The sequence below is a fragment of the Xyrauchen texanus genome, chromosome 37, assembly GCF_025860055.1.
Source record: "Xyrauchen texanus isolate HMW12.3.18 chromosome 37, RBS_HiC_50CHRs, whole genome shotgun sequence".
NCBI classification, from domain to species: domain Eukaryota; kingdom Metazoa; phylum Chordata; class Actinopteri; order Cypriniformes; family Catostomidae; genus Xyrauchen; species Xyrauchen texanus.
The window spans coordinates 38,721,111-38,744,104 of NC_068312.1; the positions used below are offsets into that span (position 1 = coordinate 38,721,111).

The 22,994-nt window shown below is 41.4% G+C and overlaps 1 protein-coding gene across 2 annotated transcripts in view; it reads left to right on the forward strand.

The window, feature by feature from the left end:
• efna5b (ephrin-A5b) overlaps positions 1–21,299 on the forward strand; it is a 146,635-nt gene extending 125,336 nt beyond the window's left edge. Inside the window, exons 3-5 of one of the 2 annotated variants that reach the window (XM_052109162.1) lie at positions 15,447–15,512; positions 17,568–17,648; positions 19,963–21,291. In XM_052109162.1, coding sequence (XP_051965122.1) covers positions 15,447–15,512; positions 17,568–17,648; positions 19,963–20,087 — 272 coding nt within the window. In that variant the 3' untranslated portion in view covers positions 20,088–21,291. Of the gene's footprint in view, positions 1–15,446; positions 15,513–17,567; positions 17,649–19,962 lie in introns of both variants that reach the window. The other variant, XM_052109163.1, reaches the window with a different exon arrangement.
• Positions 21,300–22,994: the final 1,695 nt, after the last annotated feature.

Below are 22,994 nucleotides of genomic sequence, written 5' to 3' on the forward strand. Positions count from 1 at the left end.
AGACAGACAGACACACAGGTAGAGAGACAGACAGACAGACACACAGGTAGAGAGACAGACAGACACACAGGTAGAGAGACAGACAGACAGACACACAGGTAGAGAGACAGACAGACAGACACACAGGTAGAGAGACAGACAGACACACAGAAGGATGGAAAGATAGATGACAGACAGATAAACTGACAGATAGACAGATACAGTAGACAAACACAGACAGACATATAGACAGACAGACAGACAGATTGATGTTGGTTTAGGGATTGTGAAAAATCTCCAAACTCAAGTTCGTACAATAACTAGTTTAGATTTGTCAAACCAGCAGAATGAAATGCACAATTCAGTAAAACTGATATAGAGACCAGAAATACCTGTTAAACCAGGTGTGTGTTACATCTCGTTCTTCTCACACTTCTGTTCAGTTCTATGTGTGAGTGTGTGTGTGTATGTGAGTGTGTGTGTATGTGAGTGTGTGTGTGAGTGAGTGTGTGTGTATGTGAGTGTGTGAGTGAGTGTGTGTATATGTGAGTGTGTGTGTGAGTGAGTGTGTGTATATGTGAGTGTGTGTGTGAGTGAGTGTGTGAGTGTATGTGTATGTGAGTGTGTGTGTATGTGAGTGTGTGTGTGAGTGAGTGTGTGAGTGTATGTGTATGTGAGTGTGTGTGTATGTGAGTGTGTGTGTGAGTGAGTGTGTGTGTGTGAGTGTGTGTGTATGTGAGTGTGTGTGTGAGTGAGTGTGTGTGTGTGTGTGAGTGTGAGAGTGTATGCATGCGTGTGAGTGTGTATGTGTGTGAGTGTGAGTGTATATGTGTGTGAGTGAGTGTGTGTGTGTGAGAGTGTATGCATGCGTGTGAGTGTGTATGTGTGTGAGTGTGTGTGTATATGTGTATGTGTGAGTGTGTGTGTGTGAGAGTGTATGTGTGACTGTATGTGTGTATGTGAGTGTATATATGTGTGAGTGTATGCATGCGTGTGAGTGTGTATGTGTGTGTATATGTGTGTGAGTGTATATGTGTGTGAGTGTGTGAGTGTGTGTGTGTGTGAGTGTGTGTGTGTGAGAGTGTATGTGTGACTGTATTGTGTATGTGTGTGTGAGTGTATATATGTGTGAGTGTATGCATGCGTGTGAGTGTGTATGTGTGTGTATGTGTGTGTGAGTGAGTGTATGTGTGAGTGTGTGTGTGTGAGAGTGTATGTGTGACTGTATGTGTGTATGTGAGTGTGTGAGTGTATATATGTGTGAGTGTATGCATGCGTGTGAGTGTGTATGTGTGTGTATATGTGTGAGTGTGAGTGTATATGTGTGTGAGTGAGTGTATGTGTGTGTGTGAGTGTGTGTATGTGTGAGTGTGTGTGTGTGAGAGTGTATGTGTGACTGTATGTGTGTATGTGTGTGTGAGTGTATATATGTGTGAGTGTATGCATGCGTGTGAGTGTGTATGTGTGTGTATATGTGTGTGAGTGTATATGTGTGTGAGTGAGTGTATGTGTGTGTGTATGTGTGAGTGTGTGTGTGTGAGAGTGTATGTGTGACTGTATGTGTGTATGTGAGTGTGTGAGTGTATATATGTGTGAGTGTATGCATGCGTGTGAGTGTGTATGTGTGTGTATATGTGTGTGAGTGTGAGTGTATATGTGTGTGAGTGAGTGTATGTGTGTGTGAGTGTGAGTGTATGTGTGAGTGTGTGTGAGTGTATGTGTGACTGTATGTGTGTATGTGAGTGTATATATGTGTGAGTGTATGCATGCGTGTGAGTGTGTATGTGTGTGTGTAGTGTGAGTGTATGTGTGTGTATATGTGTGTGTGAGTGTGTGTATGTGTGAGTGTGTGTGTGTGAGTGTATGTGTGACTGTATGTGTGTGTGAGTGTATATATGTGTGAGTGTATGCATGCGTGTGAGTGTGAGTGTGTATGTGTGTGAGTGTATATGTGTGTGAGTGAGTGAATGTGTGTGTGAGTGTGTGTATGTGTGAGTGTGTGTGACTGTATGTGAGTGTGTGAGTGTATATATGTGTGAGTGTATGCATGCGTGTGAGTGTGTATGTGTGTGTATATGTGTGTGAGTGTATATGTGTGTGAGTGTATATGTGTGTGTATATGTGTGTGAGTGTATATGTGTGTGTGTGAGTGTGTGTATGTGTGAGTGTGAGTGTATATATGTGTGAGTGTATGCATGCGTGTGAGTGTGTATGTGTGTGTATATGTGTGTGAGTGTGAGTGTATGTGTGTGAGTGAGTGTATGTGTGTGTGAGTGTGAGTGTGTGTATGTGAGTGTGAGTGTATGTGTGAGTGTGTGAGAGTGTATGTGTGACTGTATGTGTGTATGTGAGTATATATGTGTGAGTGTATGCGTGCGTGTGAGTGTGTATGTGCGTGAGTGTGTATGTGAGTGTATGTGTGGGTGTGAGTGTATATGTGTGTGTTTGTGTGAGTGTGTGTATGCGTGTGTGTGTATGTGTGGGTGTGAGTGTGTATATGTGTGTGTGAGTGAGTGTATGTGTTTGTGTGAGTGTGTGTATGTGTGCATGTGTAGGTGTTTTTGTGTGTATGTGTGTGTATGTGTGTGTGTGAATGTATGTATGTATGTGTGTGTGAATGAGTGTATGTGTGTGTGTGAGTGGATGTGTGTGTGTGACTGTATGTATGTGTGTGTGTGACTGAGTGTGTGTATGCGTGTGTGTGTATATATGTGTGTTTAGAGTTGAAAATTGTAGCATTTCAGTCATATTGATGTATATTCCTAAAGTTCATCCATAAGACTCAAATAGTAAAGACCATGACTGCTCAGATCTGATCGTTCACAACAACCCAGAAATCTATTCCAACCTAATAAACTGTCTCTCCCACACTGTATGACATTCACAAGCATTTTGTACCTCATTCACAACTCTAAGAATCGACTAAATGAAATACAATGTAATATTTTGTCTTAGTGAGTCAGGGCTGTTTCAAGGACAGCGTATGATATCCAGTGAGGATGAACATCAATATTCTTTGCAAAGAAAATTAGATGTTGAGTGTTTCTCTGAAGGACACCTGTCTAGAAGGTGAGAACTTCATTAGTTTTCACTCGTACAGCTCTGCTCCTGTAGGACCTGCATATGGTCGTCGTGTCCCGAGGCCTCGTTACGCTGAGAGCGATTATTATGTGCTTGAGTAGCTGGCACTGCTGAGAAAGTGAAAATCATCAAGCATATCATCTTTTGACAAATTGAATCTTCCTCGTCTCGATGCAAACCGAACATCTGTGAAAGTCATTTGCCCTCTGACTGTCTTGACTCACAGATGCGTTTGTCTGAGTCTTTATTCAGTTTGTGCCAAAAAGATCTTGGCAGCTTTTGTCTTGTTGGCTAACAACATAATATACAGTTCATCATGAAAACCATGTTGAACATTGTTCTGAACAGAACGTCAATGTTGCTGTGGAAGTGTAAAAGAGTCTTACTTGATGCCACATCACAGAAATGGTCAGTATTATCACTCATTTTGTGCACATTGTAAAGCAGTTCAATGGAAAGGAACCCCTCCGCGTTTCTGTGGGACGGCAGGGCACTCCTCCGCCCCTGGCAGCGGCTCCTTCGCTCCATGCCGTCGGGAAGTCCAGTCTCCACTCTCCTCGTGGATGGAGCATTTTCGCCGACCTGTGGGGACTCTCCTCCGCCCCTGGCAGCAGCCCTACCGCTTCAGGCGGTCGGGGAGTCGCTTCCCTCCTCCCCTCGCAGACAGCGGTCCTCTCGACCCCTCCGCGTTTCTGGGGGATGGCAGGGAACTCCTCCGCCCCTGGCAGCAGCCCTACCGCTTCAGGCGGTCGGGGAGTCGCTTCCCTCCTCCCCTCGCAGACAGCGGTCCTCTCGACCCCTCCGCGTTTCTGGGGGACGGCAGGGAACTCCTCCGCCCCTGGCAGCGGCTCCTTCGCTCCATGCGGTCGGGAAGTCCAGTCCCCACTCGCTTCGTGGATGGAGGCCGTTCTCCGCGTCCTGGCGGTTGGGATACTCAGTCCCCTGGCGGATGGCAGTGTCGAGGACTCCACAACAGGCATCCCCCTCCTTCCTGGGTTTCGGCACCAATGTAAAGCAGTTCAATAGAAAGGTGGAGGCGTAAACCGGCTTGACAATATAAATAATAGATAAATGTAGAAATAAACGAAAAACACACAAACATAAGCACACAGCATGTAATTCTCTCTCTCTCGAACCATCGTCACTGGCAGCCTTAATCCCTCGCGAGCCCCTGGCAGCGGTTCCTGCGCTCCAGGCGGTCGGGGAGTCCAGTTCCCACTTGCCTCGCAGATGGCGGCCTTTCTCTGTGTCCAGGTGGAGAACTTTTTTGTTGCATTCAATGATCATTTAATTACTCATTTCAGCTGACCTGACTTTTCATTTAAAGTCAACATGAAATCTAAAAGTACCCTTTTTTCACCCTTCATAATCCAAATGGTAGATGTCTATTGCATGTTTACATTGAAAAAGAATGGAAAAACAAACGTGCATACTGATGCAAAAACCCATTCAGTTTCAACTGTATATGTGTCAAAGTTTTGCTGCTGTGTAATAGCATGCATCATTATGGAAGTGAACTCCATTATATGTGCATACTGCACAGGAATTATACATTGGGGTTATATTGCTTTTGCTGAGCTATAAGGAATGTGCATAGTTAATAGCATTCAGGTCAATCATGTAAAGAATAAATGTAATGAATTCATGTTCTGCTCCTCAAAATACAGAAGATTGTTCTAGCTCTGCCAGTGTCATTACTGACGGTTCTTGACTGCTGTTATCAGTGTCTTGAGATGGTGCCAGTCCTCTGAATCGCTGTTTGAAGACAGTTGTGAAGGTGCTGCTGATAACTGCCCAACTGAAACGTTATTTGATATTGGTGATTACCGCCATTGCTCTGAAATACTCACAGACACACTGACTGACATTATCAGACAGAACGGTCGCATCAGGCATTCTAATAGCTGATTTTTAACCGGTTCCTTTACCTGATTTATAATCTTGCAGCACGGCAATTTTACTGCAACTGATTATTTCACAGACACATCTCGGGGAAAAGTGCAGAATATACAGTTTTGCTTGTGAATATCTAGTTTACTTTACTCGCAATCGTGCTATATGGCCCTACATCAGCAGGACGAGTGCCGTAGGTAATCGCAGCAGTGCTGATATAGGGCCATATAGCACGGTTGCAAGTGTGATATTGCTTATATACAACAGTTCAATGATCAATACGGTCATAAAAATGCATTTATGCATGCAACTACTTTCTTACAAGATGGATCAGAATCTGCCGTTGCTGGTTCAAATGATGCGTCCAAACCTTCGTTAGTAATTCCAAAATGTCACTTTAGAAACAGTATCGCGTCTTGTGCTTTGAGACAGGGACGGATTACCGACCGGGCCAATGGGGCCAGTGCCCAGGGGCCCTTGACTACCAGGGGGCATTTGACTGCCCGGGGGTGCCCTGGGATTTAAGGATGCGCGATCTAGTTTGGTGATCCCCCCGCTTGAAAACGCTTTTGGGCATGAACAACCCAAAATATTACACACAAAAATTGTCTTTTGTCGCCACCTGCTGGCTAAAATCTGAAATGTCACAAAATTAAAGGTAAAGAGACACATATCGCTCTTAACACATCTGCACTGCTCTTACACTTTAGTTTAGAACGGCACGAACTCAAGCGGGTACAGTGACGCGTCCCAGTGCGAGACATTAGTACTCATGGAACGTCTCTCGTCCAATCAGATTCGAGGACCGGAACTAATTGTTATATATTTGTTACTAAGTGCCCCAAAACAAAGATTCGATGTGATGAATGTCGCAAACTTTGTCAAATCCAGCAACTAGTTCATCCTCAGAAGTGCTCATCGTAGCAACATAACCCTAACCCTAACCTTCGAAAAACGACTTTGTTGACTTTGGATGGACCGTCGATGGAGTGGTTAGCAAACAAAAATAACATCAAATACTCCTATCATGCGTTTTCACATCCATAAATCAGCTCTGTATGACATAAGTGAGCCGTTTTCAATGGTGTGTTGGTTTGCAAATGCATCTGTTCGTTGGTGGTTAGTAGCGAGATCACATGACAAATTGCTATCAGTACTGGAATTTGCACTTATGGGGCTTTTCCACTGCACGGTACAACTCGACTCGACTTCTTGCTTTTTTGGGGTTTTCCACTGTGGATAGTACCTGGTACCTGATACTTTTTTAGTACCACCACGGTCGAGGTTCTAAGCGAGCCGAGCCGATACTAAATGTGACGTCAAAACCCTGCAGATCACTGATTGGTCAGGGAGAATCATCACTACCAACGTCACTGGATTGGCGACATACGACATCAACCCGCTAGTTTTAAAGTTAGCAACATCGATAGCAGTATCGCTTGTTCACGCGACTTTCTAATTGTAAAAAGAAATGGCTGTGTGCACACGGCTACCATCGGACCTACCAACAGTGAAGGGAAAAGTTAAACACACTTAAAAGTGACGACAGAACCATCAAGTGGAAGTGGTTCGACCAAATGGACGCTATCTAGACCGGCGAGCAATGGGAGGGAGAGTGTGCTGGACTCGGTCACGGTGTTGTTGGAGTCCACGATGGAGGATGGTACGTTTTGTTACATTAACTCTATAATCTGCTTTACAGCTTCACTTTATTTAGTTGAGCAGCTACTGGAAGCTTCTAAAACAACCAATTTAACTGTTACACTTGTGTAAAATCACCATGAACAACTGCTGTATGCAGCACAATGAGCTAGTAGCTAAAAGCTAGCGCTCGTGTTATTGTTTATGGTGATTAATGTTTGTGTCGCGTTTAAGATGATGTCCCGGCAGTAGAGGCGGCGTAACTATGACGACCAGCCTATAATCCCACCCACGTTGAGGCGGCACTAAACTGCAGTGGAAATGCAAGCTCAGAAAAGTAAAGCGAATTGAGTCGAACCGTAACGTGCCGTGGAAAAGTGTCGTTACAATGGCCACTAAAGGCCATAATATATATATATATATATATATTAGCCTATTTTTTTAGATGTACGTATCTCAATTTCGTAATAAAATTCCAGCTAATTTAATTGCATAAACTTGTAACAAAATTAGATAAATAATTTCCATTTTAATTAATTTTATTAAAGTTAATTTAATTTAGTTTAAAATTCGATGGAATGTTGTTATGAAAAATTAAAATTCATAAATCTTAAAAAGAATAAAATAAGGCTAAAATATTTGTTTACATTTAATGCAACAGTATCAGACATTAAGGGGCAATATTTTCATTTTTTATTTGATTTTCAGGGGCATTTTATTTTATTTTTTACATTTAAAACAAACCATTTATGTCAAATATGTTTATTTAACCAATTAATTAACGCAAAGAGCAAATTAATTCAGTTTTACCCTGATAATTAAATCAACACCAATTCATATTTCTGCCATAATAGTGTATGTAAAACTACCACCATAATAAAATATTAAGAATAATATCAGATTTTACTTATTAAAAAACGGAATAATTCATCATGATGGTATTTGTTTATTTATAAAAAATTTTTTGCACCCACATTTGAATTTCAGGAGCTTTTTTGTCATTGCTAGACATTTTGAAGTGTGACGAATAGTATTTTCCAGAGAGTTAAGTGAGGTTAGGTGCAGTTGTTGTGTGTTTGATAGCATTGATTTAAACAGGTTAATCAAGCCGATATTGAGGTGAAATCTAGCTGAGGATGTTTCAGATTCTTGGAGCAGCTGAAGCCGTGCCAGGGGTCTCTTATCTCGTAAAAACACTGTTTTCCACTTCTTTTCCATTTTCTGCCTGTGCTTGTGTAGAAAAAGGGACTCTGCTGAATCTACTGCCCTCAGGAAAATGCAGGAAGCTATTTAGCGACGTTCACATCTGCAACCTATTGAGCAGAATGCATTATAAGCTCTGCGTGTCCCGAAGGTCAAAGGTCAGGACACATTGACGGCTACAGCTCACCCACCACCGTGAAATGCTTGAGACAGCATCTTTTTCTAATATTGTGAATTTAGAGATGGATTTTTTAATCTCCATCGTTCTCCAAATCCAATATTACAGAAGAGAGAGGAATGATTTGCAATTTTTGGTTGAACTTGGAATATCTCAAGGGGTCAGTGATTCGCTGGGCAGCATCAGCAGATGGCACCTGCTGGCAGATGCTGAGACTACACAAATGTTTCTCCACCGACGGGCATTCAAAGGTAGCTAGCGAGGTTGTTATGACCGTACGGACGCAGCGTAAATCACGGTCCCATCTATCTCCTGCTTCTGTTTTGATGGATGCTGCTTTGGAAGCGATGCGGTTGCCATGGCAACAACGAGCTGCCCGTGAGAGCTTGGTGATGTAAATAAGTTCAGTGACTGAAGATTACAGTCACTACATTTTCTGTACATGAACCACATACAGTGCAAACTCATCACTCCCGTCACACACGCGTGCGTTCCCGTGAAGAACGAGCGGTGTGAAGGATCACGTCTGGCTTCATCCCGCCTTTGATGAATGGAAGCATCTCCTCGTCTTCGTTTTGTTTCATCTGATCCTCTTCAGTCTCCTCTGGGTCACGACACTTCCCGACTTCCTGCTGGTTTTGCTCTTCCTGTGACTGTGGCACGAGGCCCAGAGCTGCCAGACAGCATGATACACTTACTGACACTGCCAAATACATACACAGGACGGTCGTCTCGCCAAAGGCCTTGAACTTCCAGAGACGATCTTGGCGAGAGTGGAATCAGTGAGACTTCTAATAATCCACTGTGATTTAAGTGTGCCCGCAGAGCTGTTGTTGAACATTAATGCAGGCAAATATGTAAATAACATGTTTACGTGTTTTTCTGTGTACCAGGTGAGCGCTTAATCACAGCAGTGGCGGTAAAAAAACTAATTTCAGGAGGGTCATTTCGTATATTTATTGTAGCATGATTGTGTGTTTTACAATGACTTCTATCACCAAACATTTAATGGGTTCGTTCACCCAAATATTTGAATTCTGTCATCATTTACTCACCCTCATGAAACACAAATGGAGATGTGCGGTGGAGTGTTAGTCACTTTCATTGAGAATAGTATACTGCCTAAAATCTCAAAGAAAGAAATGGTTGGTTGATGTAAAAAAAAAAAAATGGTACTTTGCCCAAAAAAACAGGACTACAATTGTTAATGTAAAAAAAAAAAAAAACAGTATTTACAATGGTACTATGTCCCAAAAACAGCATTACCTCTGTGTCTGAGACCGTCAATCCGCTCATCTTATCACGTGACTTGTTGAGCGCGTTACCGCTGAGACGTAGCGCGTGTGGAGACTTCATGCTATTCTCCGCGGCATCCACGCACAACTCACCACACGCCCTACGAGAGCGAGAACCACATTATAGCGACCACGAGGAGGTTACCCCATGTGACTCTACCCTCCCTAGCAACCGGGCCAATTTGGTTGCTAAGGAGACCTGGCTGGAGTCACTCAGCATGCCCTGGATTCAAACTCGCGACTCCAGGTGTGATAGTCAGCGTCAATACTCGCTGAGATACCCAGACCCTCCCTAGCAACCGGGCCAATTTGGTTGCTAAGGAGACCTGACTGGAGTCACTCAGCACACCCTGGATTCAAACTCGCGACTCCAGCCGTGATAGTCAGCGTCAATACTTGCTGAGATACCCAGACCCTCCCTAGCAACCGGGCCAATTTGGTTGCTAAGGAGACCTGACTGGAGTCACTCAGCACGCCCTGGATTCAAACTCGCGACTCCAGCCGTGATAGTCAGCGTCAATACTCGCTGAGATACCCAGACCCTCCCTAGCAACCAGGCCAATTTGGTTGCTAAGGAGACCTGACTGGAGTCACTCAGCACACCCTGGATTCAAACTCGCGACTCCAGCCGTGATAGTCAGCGTCAATACTCGCTGAGATACCCAGACCCTCCCTAGCAACCAGGCCAATTTGGTTGCTAAGGAGACCTGACTGGAGTCACTCAGCACACCCTGGATTCAAACTCGCGACTCCAGCCGTGATAGTCAGCGTCAATACTCGCTGAGATACCCAGACCCCCTCGTGGTATATTTGCAGATATAACTATGTACAGTTTACTTTTGGAAATACGTGTAGACATTTTTGAATATTGGGTGATTGTTGTACAATGCCCATGTTTTTTTAATTACGCATGATCAGCATTTATATTGACATTCCTCAAAGTATACAGTAATGTATATATGACACAAAATATCATTCCTTACTAATTTGTATACATGCAACAATACTTCTTTGAATAATGGATATTATTGGTATATGGTTGTGATATAATGGGTCATTTGTGTCCTGATATATACATGTTGATTCTTGATAACTTTAGTAATATATGTGAATGCCGATATACCATATAAAGATGCAATATATGTCTATAACATTTAGCAAACATTTGCATATTTTTAAATAATTTCTATTAGGGCAAATATTCCCTCTTTATAAATGGAATCAGGTGCGCGATTGTTAACGGGACACTGATGACGATGTAAATCGAAAATGTTTTGTCTTTGCACTTTTTGACCTCTTAAAAACCGACTTTTTCTAATATGATTTTTTAAGCTTACGCACCAAAGCTACTTGTAAATATAAGACCTTTCAGTATTTGGCATGGACGACTTTACAGCGTTTGTTCTGCTGTTGGTTTATTGTAGCAAGAAATTGAAACATTTGAAACAAATGTCTGATATCAGACAATGGAACTCTGATTTTATTTAACGTTATTATTAACATATTCATGTAACATGGTGTTACAATGTTACCATGTCCAGAAAAACATGGTATTACCATGTTACTGCATCCAAAACATGGTAAAAACAAGGCTGTAGTTATTACATGTATTATGTCCAAAAATGGTATTATTATGGCGCAGATCCTCAAAAAAACATTGTTTTAACATAGTAAATGTAAAAAAATAAATAAGGTATTGCCAGTATCTTGTCCAGAAAAACATGGTATTAAACATTAAATTCATGCCTTACATTTAGGCAGTAAATGTAAAAAACAACAACAACAAAAATCATGCTATTTCCATGGTATAATGTCCAAAAAGTAAGGTAATACTATAGTAAATGTGAAGAAAAAAAAACATGCTATTACTATGATGCATGTCCAAAAAACATGGTAATACCACAGTAAATGTAAATAACAACAACAACAAAACAACAGTAAGCACTGTATTACCATGGTACATATCAAACAAATGGAGTAACCATAGAAACGGTATTACTCGGGATGCACTGATTGTGAAATTCTGGGTCGATGCCGATGTTTAAAATAACAATTTGGCCGATGCCGATTTTTTGTTTGTTTGTTTATTTTGTTTTTGCTGTTATGTATTCCCACTTTTGTGCAGGTGAAACAAAGGAATCTTCATTATAAAAAATAAATGAGCTGTTTTTAAGTCTTTCAGCCCTGTGACACACTAAAGCTGCGTTCACAGTGCCAGTGACTTTGTCGCTGCAGGTCGCCAGTGGCTGGCGGTGAAGTCGCTAGTGGGCGTTCCCACTACTGGTTGCCTAGTAACGTTTATAAATGACATTCACGGATGTCATTCCATTGCTGTTGACAGCGAATCGCTTTTCTTGGCGCTAAAAACAAACATTTTGGAGGGAAAAGACTAAATATAAATGGAATCAGTACATGAATGAGAAACAAGGCGTGCTGTTTGCCATAGCGGCGGTTTATCTGCGGCGAGAATGCAAACGCCGGTCTGTCTGGGTCCATAAAATCCCCGCAATCTCAGATACACCTTTCCACGCAGTATTTTTCTTAAAAATGTCCTTGTACGTGGGAAGAGACATATCATAGAGTGCTGGAAAATTGCTAACAGCAAGAATTAGCCTTTCATCCATCTTTCCGTTACTGCAGGAGCTGAGAGAGAGAGAGAGAGAGAGAGAGAGGGAGAGAGAGAGAGAGAGAGAGAAGGATCACGTGAGCTCTCCCGTTTTCTCTCCTATTGGCTGTCGCTTCCGTTAGTCGCTCTTCATTTGAATAAAGTTGAACTTGTCTCAACTTTGTTGTGTCGCTGGACACGCCCACATCTAGTCGTCAACGGTCGCGACAGCTCGTGTCGCCGGAAGTCGCTCTGTGCTCTCATTGAAAATGAATGGGATGGAGTGTACGCACCTTATCTTTGAATGAGCGCAAATTCAAGCAAACAAATTTACGAAACAACGTTTAATATAACCCTCTTTCAAGAGCCTTTTTCTGCTATACAGCAGAATCTTACAGTAAAATACGCCCACATCACCGACATTATCTTGCACTTATTGAAAACCATACATGCGCACGGGATCCGTTGCCCTCTTACGTCAAGGGTCGTGTCCAGCCAGTGGCTGTGGGTGGTATTACAGCACCACCTGTTGGATCCTCTCCGAATCTGCAGCTGGGTAGGCAACTGTCGACCGCAAATAACCAAGACATATAAACAGATAAACATCGGCTACTGCCATCGATGAACAACATCGTATTTGCTGATAGGCCGATGTCAGTCAACAAAGGCGAATATCGTCCGATACCGATGTTTGGCCGATACATCGGTGCATCCCCAGGTGTTACTATGGCACATTTCCCAAAAACATGGTATTGCCACAGTAATTGCAGGAATATAACATGGAAGTACTCACTAACATAAAGTATATATAGAACTGCATCTCTGACGCAACGGCAAACAACCAGCAAGCGGTTTTATAAACATAAATCAAGCAACTCTGGACAAACGCTTCGATGTTCGCAATAATGATGACCGATACGTTTGTTAGAGGTGGATACTGTTTTATATAGATTCACATAACTCGCCCAGGCTTTCAAGAAACTTTAAATAAATAAATAAAAACACGTGTGGGACGTACATAAAGATGTCAGATATAAAACTGGTGATTGATTGACGAATATATACTCACTTAAATCAAATGATTTTCTATGAAGTGTATAGGCATACTGGGATATTTGGGCACTGCAATACGGCGGTATAGTGACATCATCAGTAATCCAGTTCTATATTATATATCAGTGGTACTACATTTACATTTATGCATTTGGCAGACGCTTTTATCCAAAGTGACTTACAGTGCACTTATTACAGGGACAATCCCCCCGGAGCAACCTGGAGTTAAGTGTCTTACTCAAGGACACAATGGTGGTGACTGTGGGGATCGAACCAGCAACCTTCTGCTTACCAGTTATGTGCTTTAGCCCACTACGCCACCGCCACCACCACTCCCCACACACACACACACACACACACACACACACACACACACACACACACACACACACACACACACACACACACACACACACACACACACACACACACACACACACACACACACACACACACACACACACACACACACACACACACACACACACACACACACACACACACACAGACTTTGGCAGATGCTTTTATCCAAAGTGACTTACAGTGCACTTATTACAGGGACAATCCCCCCGGAGCAACCTGGAGTTAAGTGCCTTACTCAAGAACACAATGGTGGTGACTGTGGGGATCAAACCAGCAACCTTCTGCTTACCAGTTATGTGCTTTAGCCCACTACACCACCACCACTCAGGTATTACTGTGGCGCATGTCCAAAAAACATGACATTGCTATGGACTACATCCAGAAATTATGCTATTAACCTTGGTACAAGTCCAAAATGTTTTTTGTTTTTTTATAAATGCATGTTAATACCTGTACATATCCCAAAAATACACCAATGTTAATACCATGTTACTTTGTAAGAGGAGTATCTTGTTGCCTGAAATGTAATCCATTAATGAAACACTAAGAAATGCTGTCATTTGAATTCGTGGCATGATTCAGGTGTGTGTTATTTCCCATGAATAAACTGAACAAGCACAGAATACCAATGCTCCATTAGAGATGTACATAGAGTACATTATATTTCCTAAATGTGCATTGCATGATGTAATGTAAACACACACTTTTATAAGAGTGGCAGGATGTAATATGGGTGTCTAACGAGACCTTTGATCACAGCGTGTGCTCGGAGCTACAGGAGATATACTCATGACGATGTCAGTGTCATATTTGGCTTTGGGAACAATTGGGAGGTTTTCTCAGACTCCGAGCGTAGTCTATCATAGAACGGATCAGAGTTGACTAAATGTGTTATGCGTTTTGCAGGGCAGTATTTAGTGGGAAACCACATTTCCACCAATTATCTCACAGGATTAAGTCCTGCTTTCGGAGTCATTTGCCCTCATTAGCCCAACTGTTGAACTTGTGCTGGGCTGTCAGTCATCATACGCGTCATAGATGAATATGTTCTGGAGTTACTCCTTTTAATCTCCATTTCTGTCTGGGAGAAACATTTGAGACGTTAAAGAGTTGTGGTGGCGTAGTGGGCTAAAGCACATAACTGGTACTCAGAAGGTTGCTGGTTCGATCTCCACAGTCACCACCATTGTGTCCTTGAGTAAGACACTTAACTCCAGGTTGCTCCGGGGGGATTGTCCCTGTAATAAGTGCACTGTATAATACATTGGTACTCAGAAGGTTGCTGGTTCAATCCCCACAGCCACCACCATTGTGTCCTTGAGTAAGGCACTTAACTCCAGGTTGCTCCGGGGGGATTGTCCCTGTAATAAGTGCACTGTAAGTCGCTTTGGATGGTGATGGTGTAGTGGGCTAAAGCACATAACTGTAATCAGAAGGTTGCTGGTTCGATCCCCACAGTCACCACCATTGTGTCCTTGAGTAAGACACTTAACTCCAGGTTGTTCCGGGGGGGATTGTCCCTGTAATAAGGGCACTGTAAGTCGCTTTGGATAAAAGCGTCTGCCAAATGCATACATGTAAATGTAAAGAGAACTCGTTTGTGATTTGTCTTACCTTTGGGACCTTACATGTACGGTAGCGTTCGAGAGACACGTTTCCTGCTTTGCTTAAAATAATCTGACTTTAAGTCACTCGTGCAATTTCAGCTCTGTGATTTCAGTGTGTTGGGTTTGTGTTCAGATCTCCAAATGTGCTGATAAACCCACTAGCGACAGAAAACCACAGATGACAGCGTGGCAGTCCTGTTTTCACCCCGCAGGCGCCGTGCGCGTGTACACGCCCTTCAGATTCCACAGGAAAGAAGCAATTTCCTGTCTTGAACCACAGACCACAGCCGCAAGCCCCGGCGGCATACGAGCGAGATTGTGTGTCTGTTTCATGTCAGATTGAGAAGTTATCTGCTCACACTTTCTCTTCTCACTTAAAAACTCATTTGTAGAGACTTGTTTTATTTTTATAGCACCTTTTAGCGATTTAGCACAGAGTGTGAAGTCACAACACATTCACATGGTAATAAAGTTGTTATTATTCTCAGGTGCGACCGGCTTGATGCTTTGATCTGTACTTATCTGATGTGTTTTTTTGTGTGTTTCAGCATCCATGATCACAGAGACGGGGAGAAGATCGTGTCTCAAACTAAAAGTTTTCGTGAGACCTCCAAGTAAGTGTCTTTCATTTTCAAGATGTGTGCACGTCTTAGTTTAAGTAGGCACTGGGTAACATGTGCTGTCTTTTTTTTTTTTCGTCTTTGTCCCATTTTTCTCCCCAGTTTGGAACGGCCAATTCCCAATGCGCTCCGAGTCATTGTGGTGGCGTAGTGACTCGCCTCAATCCGGGTGGCGGAGGACGAATCTCAGTTGCCTCCGCGTCTGAGACCGTCAATCCACGCATGTTATCACGTGGCTTGTTGAGCATGTTACCGTGGAGACGTAGCACGCGTGTGGAGGCTTCACGCTATTATCCGCGGCATCCACGCGCAACTCACCACACGCCCCACTGAGAGCGAGAACCACATTATAGTGACCACGAGGAGGTTACCCCATGTGACTCTACCCTCCCTAGCAACCGGGCCAATTGGGGGGGGGGGGGTTCTGGGTACCTCAGTGAGTATTGACGCTGACTAGCACACCTTTGAATCCAGGACGTGCTGAGTGAATCCAGCCAGGTCTCCTTAGCAACCAAATTGGCCCGGTTGCTAGGGAGAATATGGGTATCTCAGCGAGTATTGTCGTTGACTATCACACCAGGAGTCGTGAGTTTGTATCCAGGGCGTGCTGAGTGGCTCCAGCCAGGTCTCCTTAGCAACCAAATTGGCCCGGTTGCTAGGGAGGGTCTGGGTATCTCAGCAAGTATTGACGTTGACTATCACACCAGGAGTCGTGAGTTTGTATCCAGGGCGTGCTGAGTAGCTCCAGCCAGGTCTCCTTAGCAACCAAATTGGCCCGGTTGCTAGGGAGGGTCTGGGTATCTCAGCAAGTATTGACGCTATCACACCTGGAGTCGTGAGTTTGAATCCAGGGCGTGCTGAGTGACTCCAGTCAGGTCTCCTTAGCAACCAAATTGGCCCGGTTGCTAGGGAGGGTAGAGTCACATGGGGTAACCTCCACGTGGTCACTATAATGTGGATCTCGCTCTCGGTGGGGCGTGTGGTGAGTTGTGCGAGGATGCCGCGGAGAATAGCGTGAAGCCTCCACACGTGCTACGTCTCCACAGTAACGCGCTCAACAAGTCACCTTATGCGCGAATTGACGGTCTCAGATGTGGAGGCAACTGATATTCATCCTCCACCACCCGGATTGAGGCGAGTCACTACGCCACCACGAGGACTTTGGGAATTGGGCTTTCCAAATTGGGGAGACATTTTTTTTCTAAAATAAAATTAAGCAGAATAATGAGGGTTCAGATGGTAATTTTCACAAAATAAACAAACCTGAGGGGAATTCAGCTGTTTCTGGAGACTCCGCGGTCTCTTTCTCTTTCTTCGCACATAATAACATCATTTCAACGCAAATCACTATTTCATGCCCATTTATTTATTATTTTGGCAAGTAGTCGTGTAATAAGCAGGATAATGAGCAGTCTTTTTCTCAAAAGACTCCGCTCATCTCTTTCCTCTCACATAATGAGATAATTTACATGTTAAAGCATTATTATTTTCACTGCGATGAATATTTGACCATGAGCTCTGTTGTACACAACACCTTAATAATGATCGAAATAAAGCAATTAAAATGGACATACATGTAACTTTGCAAAATCAATCCCTATTTTCTACAGCAATGTTGCTAGCTACCATCTTTGATGTTGGTACACCCATTAAATGTGCTCATTGTGCGAGTTCACATGCACCAACTTACATTAAACGTGCAGTAATGTGAATGCCTATTTTTTGAATAAGCACATTTTTGGTAATTAACAGCATATTTATTGAGAATTGAGTGTTGGTAAATCCAACTTTGCTTGGTTATTCACAAGCACACAGTCAAAATTGAGATATTCCCATCTCCACTTGAAGGCTGCACTTCCCAGAATTCCCCAAAACATTGGATTGTCCTTCATCGGCAGCACTTTATTCAATGCTACAAACGGGAATGGCAGCTGATGCTTCTGTGTGTGATGTCACAAGCTTTCCTTTGATTGGCAGGTGGGTTGGGCTGCTGAATTGTCACTAACATGATTGGCTGCTGATCTCTTTTTCATTTCTTCTGTTTTGTAGATGGCTGTGAGAAAACCATAGGCGTTCATGACCGCGTGTTTGTCGATAATGACAAAGTAGACAATGCGTTAGAACCCAGAGGTCAGTATGGCTCGAAATCACCTTTGCTTTCTTCACTTTGTGTACCATGAGCTCTTCAAGCATGTTTATGTTGATGCCTTTGTGGTTTGAAGAGTCAGAGAAGACAAAGACTGTATTATTAATGCATGAAGAACACATCTTATTAATAATGCATTATGCTGTGATGGCTGATGGCTGCCTTTCAACATCTCCATCATGTTCACAACCAATTAAGTGACTGGAAATAGACCATGTGACCATGTGATGGTGAGCTAAAGCATTCGGTCAATCAGTGTCTCTTATGCCTTCCAGCATCAATTCATGAATTATATTTACACCGAGTATGAATATATGCATCTATTCTGGCAGCAGTTACAATTAAGCTTCAAAACTTGGATAAATGCATGCTGTTCTGTGCCAAATTAGGATTTGGCTTGCTAAAGTGGCACATCACATGTAACCATGCCAAGCTTGTTTTGGCTTCTCCCTCATAAAACCCATCACATCCAAACACATTACACTTCCTAACATATGCACAACTCTAATCTCGTAATATTAATTGCCAATACTGTCATGCATAAATGTTTTGGATTACCTACCTCAAAATATATGGACAGTTCATTTAAATGAACTGTCCAAAAGAACCGATTCACTTAAATGATTCAGCACTAAATTTAAGTGAATCATTTATTTAAACCAGTTCATAACATGAATTGTAAAGTGAAAAATAATACAAAATCACTAAAATGATTTGGGTGTTTCAGTGTTTAATATAAGTGAATCATTCATTTTAACAGGTTCATTCACTTGAATTGTCCAAAAGAACTGATTCGCTAAATATAAGTGAATCGCTTATTGTAAAGGTTCATTCACTTGAACGGTCCAAAAGATCCGATTGGCTAAATCTAAGTGAATCGTTTATTTTAACCGGTTCATTTAAATGAACTGTCCAAGAGAACCGATTCATTTAAATGATTTGAGTGATTCAGCACTAAATTTAAGTAAATCATTTATTTAAACCAGTTCATAACATGAATTGTAAAGTAAAAGAAAATCACTAAAATGATTTGGGTGTTCTAGTGTTCAATATAAGTGAATCATTCATTTTAACTGGTTCATTTAAATGAACTGTCCAAAAGAACCGATTCACTTAAATGATTCAGCACAAAATTTTAGTGAATCATTTATTTAAATCAGTTCATAACATGAATTGTAAAGTAACAAAAAAAAAATAAATCACTAAAATGATTTGGGTGTTTCAGTGTTCAATATAAGATTCATTTTAACCGGTTCATTCACTTGAATTGTCCAAAAGAACCGATTTGTTAAATAAAAGTAAAAATCACTTATTTTAACCGGATCATTCACGGTTCAACTGTCCAAAAGAACCGATTCACGTAAATTATGTCAGTGTTCCAGTGCTAAATATAAGTGAATCGCTTATTTTAACTGGTTCATTCACTTGAACCGTCCAAAAGAACCGATTCGTTAAATATAAGTGAATCGTTTATTTTAACCGGTTCATTCACTTGAACTGTCCAAAAGAACCGATTCGCTAAATATAAGTGAATCGTTTATTTTAACCACTTCATTCGCTTGAACCTTCCAAAAGAACCGATTCGCTAAATATAAGCGAATCCTTTATTTTAACCGTTTATTCGCTCGAACCGTCCAAAAGAACCGATTCGCTAAATATAAGCGAATCCTTTATTTTAACCGTTTATTCGCTCGAACCGTCCAAAAGAACCGATTCGTTAAATATAAGTGAATCCTTTATTTTAACCGTTTCATTCGCTTTAACCGTCCAAAAGAACCGATTCGCTAAATATAAGTGAATCGTTTATTTTAACCGCTTCATTCACTTGAACTGTCCAAAAGAACCGATTCGCTAAATATAAGTGAATCGTTTATTTTAACCGTTTATTCGCTCGAACCGTCCAAAAGAACCGATTCGCTAAATATAAGTGAATTGTTTATTTTAACCGGTTCATTCACTTGAACTGTCCAAAAGAACCGATTCGCTAAATATAAGTTAATCTTTTATTTTAACCGCTTCATTCACTTGAACCTTCCAAAAGAACCGATTCGCTAAATATAAGTGAATCGTTTATTTTAACCGCTTCATTCACTTGAACTGTCCAAAAGAACCGATTCGTTTAAATTATTTGTGTACGTTTTCGTAATACCATGTGATAAACGTAGTGTTTTGTGAGGTTACACCGCTCTTTGTGAAAATAGCTGAACTACTTTCACCCTACTGATACATAACGTCACTACTGCTGTAACATTTACAAGCTCCATCTTTTTATTCCCTTGTTTGTCTTTTAACTTCTAGATGACACCAGTCACGAGGCGGAACCTTCCCGAAGTGACGTGTCTAATTCAGGACAGCGACTCCAAACAACTCGCCCCCTGCTGGCCGTCCTGCTGCTGTGTGTCTCTGTGTTCCTCACATTATAGCCCCTGAACCGACCCCCAGAACACCCCTCTCTGAGCACGAGCGGACCTCCGCCGGCGAGACGGGAGAGATTTGACTCCACTATTTTTTGTTTTCCAAACATTTAAGTGTCCCTTTGCTGTCTTTGATTAAGAAAAGTTGATTTGCCGTGCTAAGAAGAAATGCAGATCACAACCAATCAACTGTGACGCTAAATCAAGTCTTGACAGCCGGTCACAGGGGATTGGCTGCTGGGAAGAGAGGGGGTGGAGTCTGAGATTCAGACAGCGTTTTATTTTGGCTCCATTGTGGGTAATTAGAGCAAGTGTTCAGAATCACAGAACGCCCCACGAGAATTGTTCATTTTGACAGACTGTAGGTAGGTGTCACAAAACAGACGTAAACATCAAACCTTAACGGTGTTCACTGGCTCAGATCTGCTGTTAGCGAGAAATAAACAAAGACTTCTTGCCTTTCGCCCTGTATCTGCCTTCCCTTAACAAATTGACGGTCTGTCATGCATCTGGCCGTACGGCCGGGGGTCTTTGAGTTACAGAAATTTATCCGAAAGTCTCTTTACGTTACGTAATTCGATTGTGAAATTGGAAGCAAGTTCAGTTTGTGTTCGACTGCAATTTGAGGGGCGTGTCTTAGTAGACCACACCACAAAAAAACAACGATTTTGTATTTTGTAAAAAAAACATACTGCAACATAAATATCTATATTTTTCCTACGACCTTTTATCAATGGATATATCGACGTGAACGAATCATTCTTTTCTTGTCATCATTGTTTGTTCGACAGAACCAAATCTCAAAAGGGGCTCCACTTTTTCCCCGTTTATAGGGGTGGGTTAAACAAACGTTAGCTTGAATAGGCCTTACCGTTTATGTCTTGAAAGTGCTTAAATTTAGCATTCAAGTGGGGTAAATAAAGTCTAATTTGTTTAGTTCATTAATACATTAATCAGTTTAATATGCTGATATAAACACAATAGCACTCGACTCAAACATGGGCATTCTCTTAAACTCCTCCGATAGCCTTACACGGGACAGGAACGTCACGCAACCGGTCAAGAACATGTCCGGGTCATACTTTAACCCCTAAATCAAGGAAATTAGGAATTGTATTTTTCATATAGGAAATTAAGTATATTCTAGTACCATTAAGATATTTTCAGACAATGTTTGTAACATATTAATGAGGAAAGAAATACAAAATAAAAAAACACGTATGTAAAGGTGATGTGTGTAATGTTTTGATGTTAAAATTCTTACTCATATCTCATTTTAATGTAGTTGGATAGTCATTATTGATTTTCTGAAGAGTGTTAACACTGTGACGCTTTCAAAATCTCTTTCTTTGAGCATCTCATCAAGCTGGATCCAGTCTCAAGATAATACGAATAATAAAAAAGGTAATTCTGACTTTATATCTCACATTTGTGACATTATTTCTCACGATTGCAGTCCGAATATCTAGATAAGAACTTGAAAATCCAACATATAAAGTCCCGATTGTGAGATATACACCAACAAATCCGAGATATAAAGTCCCGATTGTGAGATATACACCAACAAATCTGATATAAAGTCCCGATTGTGAGATATACACCAACAAATCTGATATAAAGTCCTGATTGTGAGATATACACCAACAAATCCAAGATATAAAGTCCCGATTGTGAGATATAAACCAACAAATCCAAGATATAAAGTCCAGATTGTGAGATATACACCAACAAATCCAAGATATAAAGTCCTGATTGTGAGATATACACCAACAAATCCAAGATATAAAGTCCCGATTGTGAGATATACACCAACAAATCTAAGATATAAAGTCCTGATTGTGAGATATAAACCAACAAATCTGAGATTTAAAGTCCTGATTGTGAGATATACACCAACAAATCCAAGATATAAAGTCCCGATTGTGAGATATAAACCAACAAATCCAAGATATAAAGTCCCGATTGTGAGATATACACCAACAAATCCGAGATATAAAGTCCAGATTGTGAGATATACACCAACAAATCCAAGATATAAAGTCCTGATTGTGAGATATACACCAACAAATCCAAGATATAAAGTCCCAATTGTGAGATATACACCAACAAATCCGAGATATAAAGTCACAATTGTGAGATATACACCAACAAATCCGAGATATAAAGTCCCGATTGTGAGATATAAATGAACAAATCCAAGATATAAAGTCCCGATTGTGAGATATACACCAACAAATCCAAGATATAAAGTCACAATTGTGAGATATACACCAACAAATCCGAGATATAAAGTCCCGATTGTGAGATATAAATGAACAAATCCAAGATATAAAGTCCCGATTGTGAGATATAAACCAACAAATCCAAGATATAAAGTCCCGATTGTGAGATATACACCAACAAATCCAAGATATAAAGTCCCGATTGTGAGATATACACCAACAAATGCAAGATATAAACTCCCGATTGTGAGATATACACCAACAAATCCAAGATATAAAGTCCCGATTGTGAGATATACACCAACAAATCTGATATAAAGTCCCGATTGTGAGATATACACCAACAAATCTGAGATATAAAGTCCCAATTGTGAGATATACACCAACAAATCCGAGATATAAAGTCACAATTGTGAGATATAGACCAACAAATCCGAGATATAAAGTCCCGATTGTGAGATATAAATGAACAAATCCAAGATATAAAGTCCCGATTGTGAGATATACACCAACAAATCCAAGATATAAAGTCACAATTGTGAGATATAGACCAACAAATCCGAGATATAAAGTCCCGATTGTGAGATATACACCAACAAATCCAAGATATAAAGTCCCGATTGTGAGATATAAATGAACAAATCCAAGATATAAAGTCCCGATTGTGAGATATAAATGAACAAATCCGAGATAT